The sequence below is a fragment of the Heliconius melpomene genome, chromosome 4, assembly GCF_056956725.1.
Source record: "Heliconius melpomene rosina isolate 202511_hmr_F chromosome 4, ASM5695672v1, whole genome shotgun sequence".
Classification (NCBI taxonomy): domain Eukaryota; kingdom Metazoa; phylum Arthropoda; class Insecta; order Lepidoptera; family Nymphalidae; genus Heliconius; species Heliconius melpomene.
This window is the reverse complement of record NC_140392.1, coordinates 3,737,391-3,745,451: the sequence shown is the minus strand read 5'-3', so window position 1 is coordinate 3,745,451 and position 8,061 is coordinate 3,737,391. Positions and strand designations below refer to the sequence as shown.

The 8,061-nt window shown below is 32.7% G+C and overlaps 2 protein-coding genes across 2 annotated transcripts; both read left to right on the top strand.

Annotated features, from left to right (window-relative positions):
* The first annotated feature begins 552 nt into the window (after positions 1-552).
* On the top strand, positions 553-3,434 carry LOC146539476 (phospholipase A1 member A-like). Its single transcript, XM_085208249.1, has 6 exons — positions 553-704; positions 889-1,066; positions 1,432-1,580; positions 2,005-2,250; positions 2,786-3,122; positions 3,336-3,434. Exons 1-6 carry the CDS (start codon positions 674-676, stop codon positions 3,379-3,381), a joined length of 987 nt encoding a protein of 328 aa, XP_085064375.1. The 5' UTR covers positions 553-673; the 3' UTR covers positions 3,382-3,434.
* Positions 3,435-5,571: 2,137 nt separating this feature from the next.
* On the top strand, positions 5,572-7,903 carry LOC146539475 (phospholipase A1 member A-like). The gene is made up of 6 exons (XM_085185182.1): positions 5,572-5,602; positions 5,711-5,888; positions 6,156-6,304; positions 6,611-6,856; positions 7,138-7,474; positions 7,843-7,903. Exons 1-6 carry the CDS (start codon positions 5,572-5,574, stop codon positions 7,901-7,903), a joined length of 1,002 nt encoding a protein of 333 aa, XP_085041308.1.
* Positions 7,904-8,061: the final 158 nt, after the last annotated feature.

Below are 8,061 nucleotides of genomic sequence, written 5' to 3'. Positions count from 1 at the left end.
AAAATGAAGCATGTAATAAAACTATTTGAACTTCAAACGGATCCCATAATCAGAACCTAACCAAACTCTGATCAAACTACCCTTGACGTGTATCCTTTTCAATATAATAAAAGAATCATCGAAATCGATTAGCGTGATATTAAGTTATTCGTCCATTTGTCGCGCAATTAAGTAAAGCAAATTTAACACATGTGACTTTCTCGTTAATAAAATTGTCAGAAATTAACTAAATTAAAATAACTCAATAAAAGTACCACACGGGAACCAAGCTTTCCAATGAATAAAAATGCTTAAAGTCAAAAGTACTGAAGTCTTTTTCTTCTTCCTAGCATTAATCCCGGCTATTACCAGGGTCAAAAGTACTGATGTAACATAAGAAAAAACTATTTTTTTTAGAAGTTGGTTAAAAAGTAAATGCTAAAATATAAATATGCTTCATAACATTGCCTTTATTATTGATTGGCGTATAAAAAGTAGTAGATAAATATATGTATATATTTTTAATCATTCTGAAAAAAGTTAAATGATGCTAAAAGAGATAACAATAATAGCAGTTTTAATCCATTAGAAACAAATCAAAATTATCAGCAGTTAAGGTTTTGCATTAAGATAGATAGATATAAAAGATGTTTTAGTTACTTGCATTTAGAGAGTCCTCAACAAAGTTGAAATTATGAAGTGTCTACTGTGTCTCCTTGCTATCGGTAGGTGTCTTATTATAGGATAAATAAAACATTTAAATCACTTTTTATATTTAAAATATTTATCTTATATATTATATATGATATTTATTTGAAATAAACTTGTATTTGCACTTATTATGTATACTATATAATTAAAAACCACATATTACCAATAACAAGACTTAGTATCGTTCAATTGTTTCAGTGTTTGCGATTATAGCAGTAACCGCGAAAAATGTCAATAAGAAATATTCAAGATATTTAGAGTATCCTGATGAAAATGGCGTCATGCGTAAGATCGATTTGAAACAGGAGTTGGATATGAAAGCCTTAGACGAGGTGACAAGAAACCCTGCAGATAACGAATATTTACTGTTTACCAGGTAATATTTTTTTCCACAAAAAAAAAATTAAGAGGCAACGGGCACATGGGTGTGACTGTAACGCGTTGTGGGTTCGATCCCCACTCGAGGAAACGAAATATTTACTTAAATTTATATTTCCGTTTCTTCGCTCTGGTATCGAGGCAAAAGCGCGGAGTTGAGTTCCGCCTTTCAACACGCAATGTTTCCAGAATTCCGCGCAAAGAGGGGAACGGAGTGTGTTAACACTATATGGCAGTCAATAGTGACAATGACTGTCAGTCAATTCTGTTTCAAGTCATGACAGAATGTCAATTAAATCAAGTGGCGAAGTCGCTGGCAGGCCGCTAGTAAAATAATAATATAAAAACTTTTTTGCTTTTTAGGCGAAACCAAAACTTGCCTAATTATCTCACAATGAATAATGCAGATAGTGTAGCCCACTCGAACTTTAACGCGAAGGTTCCTACTGCTGTAATCGTTCATGGATGGCTCAGCAACCAGAATTCTGACATAAACCCAACCATCACAGAAGGTAAGATATTAAACAAAATTCTCTAGAGAGCTGTAGTCTGAACTTCCTTAATCCTATATTTTAAACGTAGATAGAAAAAAGACGAGGTGTATATTTGAAACAAGAAATTACAGTGAAGTAAATAAAATATTACTTTCAAAATCTAAATATTACTTTCATAGTCTAAAAATATTAAGCATAATTGAGACGAAATTCTGCCATTAATCGATATATACGTATATTAATATTGTTAGAAATCGAGAGCAGTTAACTTAAAAAAAATTATAAAAACACACATCGTCTATATTATGTTTCTAAATTATTCGGAAAGTGATTCTACGTAATTACAATACTTCACACGAGTTTTTTTTCCAATAAGAGCCTCTCCTCTTTTACACGAGTTTGCTAGCAATATATTAATTAGGAATAATGTGAATAATTACAGCTTTACTTCGTAAAAGTGACGTGAACGTCATTGTCGTGGACTGGAGTAGACTTTCACTTTCTCCTTACAACACCGCGGTGCGTGGAGTTCCAGATATAGGACTTGGAGTTGGACAATTTCTAGCTTTTATTAACAATGTTACCGGAGCACCTTACAATAACATGCATTTGATTGGATTTAGTTTAGGTGCACACGTTGTTGGAAATGCTGGTAGAGAACTTGGTGGAAAAGTGGCTCGTATCACAGGTGAATTTTGGATTTTTTTAGAAAAAATAAGGATATTAGTACTTTATTATACTTTACTAAGGATATTTGTACTTTGTTTACCTAATATGATTAGTATTGTAACGAGAACCAAATATCAAACTGTAAGTACTAAAATAGATTGGCTTTAAATACTTATTTAAATGTATTTAAAATAGTCATACTATATAGGCTACAACTAGTGTAAACGGTAGCGGCCACCGTGTGGCGTCGTCCACTTGAAATAAAAAAATGTTTAATTAAGTATATTTAAGATATAGCACTGAGGCTTCTGTATCAATTTTAGGTTTGTGATTGGGAAATTCTTTAAAGGTTTTGATGATGCTGCTAATAAAGTTAGCAAACTTCAGTTTGTGGGATTGTGCTCTTATAATGTATGAAATCAACTACAAATAAAATTCGAAATTATTTTTTTATTGTTCTCTAATTAACGCAGGTGAAGCCTCGGGGCAAAGCTTTATAACTTTCATCTACCGATAGAAATATAAATACCATATTCGAATTAAATGTTTTACAGGTTTAGACCCTGCTGGACCTTTATGGAATTCAAATTTAGACCGTCTTAATCCTGATGACGCTGTATACGTCGAAGCTATTCATACCAACGGCGATACTCTCGGGTTTGGAATAGATTTTCCTGTTGGTAAAGTGGATTTTTTCGCGAATGGTGGTAAATCTCAACCTGGGTGTTGGGTCCCCATATGTGACCATAGTCGAGCTTGGGAACTTTTCGCATCGTCCGTTAACAACACCCATCTAATTGGCAGAAAATGCAAGCATATGCGAGAAGTTGATAAAAACAAATGTAACGGAGAGAACTTACCCATGGGAAATAATAATTTGAATAAGAAGGGGTAATTAATTATTTTTTTGTTTACATAATAATATAATATGTATTATAATATTTTTTGTATATTATAAACTAAAAAATATATTTTTGAAGTAAAATTTTTATACCCCTTAAGCACTTACTCAAATTGAAATTTGATGTTGTTATCATGTTTATAATTAAATTGAAATTACTTATGGTATTTATAGTGTAATAACTAAACTTTTTTAAATTATAGAAATGGACTGTTCCGAGTGAATACAGAAAAAAGTTACCCGTTCTAGTGACAGAAGATCTTGAAATCAGCATTAATTGGAAAATACAATGTATTCTCTTATACTGTTGTTTTTATAACCCTTCAAACAAAGTGATCAATTTAACTTCTTGCTTACAAAACCGTCAATTTATGCTCACAGTCTACCAGACTATAATACGATAATCCATCACGGAATGCCTGTGCCTATCTTGCAACTTCATTATCAGACCTTGAAACCTAATAGCGGTTAAAATTTATTACAAGACTTTTCTAACAAGTGTAAGTATGAATAAAATGAATCCAAACTCGACATGCTTACCAGTAAGCAGTCCAAGGTTCCATCAGCCATCTTCCAGTCCAGCGCCAAGTCCTTGTCATCAGAAGAAATGACAGAATATGTGAAGACGTAATTGTATTTTCTTTGTGCATTAAAGTGTTTATAAATAAGACGAATCGAATGTTGTAAATAATTGCTATTGTTATTTATAATTTTAATGTTATTACAAAATGGACATTTAAGACTTAATTCCAGAAGGTATTGTAAAATAAATCATCAGCTTTACTCTGTATCTCGCACTCAGCAGGGTAGGCATAGTGTTAAGACACTCCGTTCCCCACTTCCTGCCGAATTCTGGAGCTATTGCGTGTTGAGTGGCTGAACTCAACGCCGCGCTTTAGGCGAAGAAATGGAAATATAAAGTTAAATAAATATTTCATGTCCTCCAGTGAGGATCGAACCCACAACCAGTCGCCACGACTGGCGTCACCTGGTACTGTAAAATAGTTAAATAATTTCTTAAGAGGACAGGAGGATAAATAATTTTATTTTTCCTATTAAATGTAGTAGTGTTGGATTTCATTGTTAACACAGACAGCAGAGGAAGGACCTATTAGTAAAATGTCTTAAAGTTAGGTCCTTTTTTAGGAATATTTTTACGCGGGATACATGTGAAGCTTACTTTGTGATATTCAATCCTGTAACATGAACATAATAATTATATGACAAATTATTCTTAATTAATCTTAATTTGTCACATATTTATTAAATATAATAAAATAAATTGATCGATTAAGGTAAAACGAAAGAACAATAAAATATATTAATGTATGGTACGGTATAAAAGTAATAAAATTATTCTAATTAGTGTGCTCCGTAATTAAGTAGATAGAGTGTTCTTTAAGATATATAAATACTTAAACGTATAATTTGTACAAGAAATTTCATTTAGAAAATATTTTCTATATTTACCTGTAGACTAGTAAAATTAGAAATAGAAAAGAAATAAAACTGGGAAAATAAAAAAAATGAATATTTGACAGTCAGTACGTTCGTTCGTTAAGGTATATCCAGCAGGCTCTTTTTATATAACAAATATGATGATTAAAGACTAACTTTGTTTTTAGGGTTCCATACAGGAAAAAAACTGAACACAATAAAATTAAATAGGATGAGCTTGTTGTCTGTCCAAGCTATTCGTCTGTCTATCTACCCATCCAGGCCATTTTTTCAAAATTACATGAAAGAATCAAGGTGAAATTGAAGCACATAAAAAAAATAAGCTGCTAAGTCAAGAAAATAAAAGACCGAATCGCTTATGTGCACCGTTTTTGCTGCATTTTGTACGAAAATTGTCACATAATTATAGTGTAGGTCCCAAGTACCTTCCATTATAGAATATGATAAGAATATTTAATAATTTCATAAGTATTATAGTACAAATATAGAAAAAAATCTGGGAAATAGAATTTTTTAAAATAATATTACGGAAAAAAAATCATAGTTTATATTTGTAATTCATGTTATACAAAATTAGTACGCATGCATGAGTTCGTTAACTTTTATAAGTTATACCGTTGAACTACAATCAAAAAATTAAAATAAAGAAAAGAGAACCCTAAAATCCGTAACACCGTTTGCTTCAATTATAAATGAACAAGAGTTAAAAGAGAAGGATATCGACAGAGCTTATGTAATGTAAAATATACTTTAAAAGTAAGTTAAAATACACAATTTTGCTGCTAATTAAATAAAAAAAATGTGAATTCAGTTCATATATTTTAATTGTGCTATTAAAAATATCTGATCTTAAAATATTTCGGAAACTTGTACAATTTCTTATTTCCTAAAGTAGTAATTTACAAATTTTGTAAACATGAAAGATAAAGATGCTATAGATTACAGTATTTCATTTTCAGAATCACTAGTAAGTAGCAAAATATGAAATCCGTCTTATTCCTGGTTGTCGCAGGTAGGTTTATCTTAAAATCATCATAAAAAATATGAAAGGACCTCGTTTTGTATTTTAAATTTATTATAAATATTAAAAAAAATAATACGTAAGCATTAACACTTTTAGTGTATGCAGTTGACGCAGTGTCTTTGGAAAATAAAACTAAAACGTATCCACGTTTTATTGAATTTCATGGTGGTGATGGCGTTATGTATCCAGTAGACTTAGAAGAACCACCTGATAATAATATCTTAGCAGAAGTCAACAGCAAACCTGCTGACAATCTATATCTACTTTATACAAGGTAAAGTTTAGCAATTTTCTTTTATATATTACTTTCTGTGCCTTTTCTGATTTAGTTTTTTTTTTCGAACAAGAGGTTAATGCTGTTAGTCCTATTGGCTTTTACAGCGACACCGGTAACTGATTTAGTTAAAGAAAAAGTATGCACTCGTATTTTTTAATGAAAATGTCTCTTAGCAAAAGTCCTTAGAAATATGTTAAACCATTTTTTTTGCAGTAATAATACATCTGTACTTATTTAAATATATGCAAATGTTTTTTTTTACAGGAGAAATCCATCAGAGTCTCAATCATTGATAATAAATGATGATAGCAGTGTTATATCATCAAATTTTAACGCAAGAGTCCCTACAGTAGTCATCGTTCATGGATGGCTCGGCAACAAGAATACTAAAATTAATCCTGTCATCAGGGATGGTAAACTTCTGAATAATTCGGATCGAGGGCTCCTATTTCGTTCTGGTGTAGAGGCAAAGCGCAGCGTTGAGTTCCGCCACTCAACATGCAATGCTTCCAGAATAGGGCGGAAAATGGGGTACGGAGAGTATGAAGCACAAAATTATATAATGTCTAATAATGAAATTAATTACGCTTCACGCTGTTGTCAGGGGGACAGTAGGGTAGGCCAGAGTTCTGGAGGTCCTGCGTATTGAGTGGCGGCTGTTATTACAGAGTAGGTAACTATATACATAAGGTGATTATATTATTTTTTTTCCATTGCAGCTTATCTTCGTAAAAGTGACGTAAATGTAATTGTTCTGGATTGGAGTAGATTATCGCTTTGTACGTATGTTACGGCTGTACTCGGAGTTCCTGCAGTTGGACGTGGTTTGGGACACTTTCTTGTTTTTCTCAACAGGGTTACAGGAGCGCCTATTACCAGAATGCATCTCATAGGCTTCAGCCTAGGTGCTCATGTTGTTGGGAACGCTGGAAGAGAAGTTGATGGCAGAGTCGCACGAATTACAGGTTCGACTTACTGTTTTCGTCTAATTCTTGACACTTATGGAATTGCGTTTTGTAAATGGTTGTTTTTATTTAAGTGCTTTTTGATATTTACTTGATTTACTTTGCTGTATATCATCGGACTGTGTGGCGCACCACCAACCTTTAGAAAGGATGACCGCGACCGCTCTGTCAAGAGTGAAACGACAAAGAAGAAGAAGAAGAATATCATTTGCAATCGTTCAATATTCATAACAAAGCAACTGTGGCGTTATTTTAACGCGAAAAGTAACTTATATTTTCAGGTTTAGATCCTGCGGGGCCGCTGTGGGTGGACAATCCCAAATGTCTTCGGGTGGGTGATGCTATATACGTTGAAGCTATTCACACAAATGGTGGTTTAGTAGGTCTTGGTATAGGATATGCTGTTGCAAATAATGACTTCTTTGTTAATGGTGGTATTATCCAGCCCGGATGTCTTACTAAATCATGCAACCATAATCGGGCGTGGGAGCTGTTTGCTGCAACCGTAACCTATAACCATCTTGTAGGCATAGAATGTGATAATATGATGGAAGTGCTCCTAAATATATGCAATGGACCGAGTCTTCATATGGGAAACGACAATTTGTATAAGAGTGGGTAAGAAATTATTTATATATTTGGATTTTATTTTCGATGCTATTTCTCATGTGTAAGCGTGGAACTATAAAGAAGAAAGTATTTTACTATAAATAGGTGACTGTAATTCTAAATAATTTGCCAAACCATAAATCAAAAAAGGAAAACCATTAAAAATGTATGGGGCCAACGTGACGTAGTGGGACAGCGACAGAGCGACGGTTATGAGTTCAATTCCCACTCTGGCAAATTAATTAGCCACATTTGGTAAAAATCAGAGTGCAGCATAGTTTCACCGCTTAATAAGTAATGTATTTCGATACATCATACATAGGGCAGAAAGATACTTTTTGTAACTATGCAATTAAAATAATTATTTTTAATTTCAGCGACGGAATATACCGAGTGAACACTAACGGCGTTTATCCTTTCCGGGTAATTGATAAGTAGGCTACTACTTTCAATAAGGTTTTGCAAATGCAATAATTATATTCAAATCTAATTTGTTTTATTTTTCCTTTACCGTCACATATGGTAGCGCTGCGCTGCCTTTTACAGATGTAATATATAGGGTAAAGTATTTAAAACCCGTACCTAAAAAAATAATC

Coding starts and splice junctions, on each gene's coding strand:
- LOC146539476 (XM_085208249.1), top strand. CDS start 674: ATGAAGTGTCTACTGTGTCTCCTTGCTATCG. Junction 705..888: donor ACTGTGTCTCCTTGCTATCG/GTAGGTGTCTTA, acceptor CAATTGTTTCAG/TGTTTGCGATTATAGCAGTA. Junction 3,123..3,335: donor AATAATTTGAATAAGAAGGG/GTAATTAATTAT, acceptor TTTAAATTATAG/AAATGGACTGTTCCGAGTGA.
- LOC146539475 (XM_085185182.1), top strand. CDS start 5,572: ATGAAATCCGTCTTATTCCTGGTTGTCGCAG. Junction 6,305..6,610: donor TAATCCTGTCATCAGGGATG/GTAAACTTCTGA, acceptor TTTCCATTGCAG/CTTATCTTCGTAAAAGTGAC. Junction 7,475..7,842: donor GACAATTTGTATAAGAGTGG/GTAAGAAATTAT, acceptor TTTTAATTTCAG/CGACGGAATATACCGAGTGA.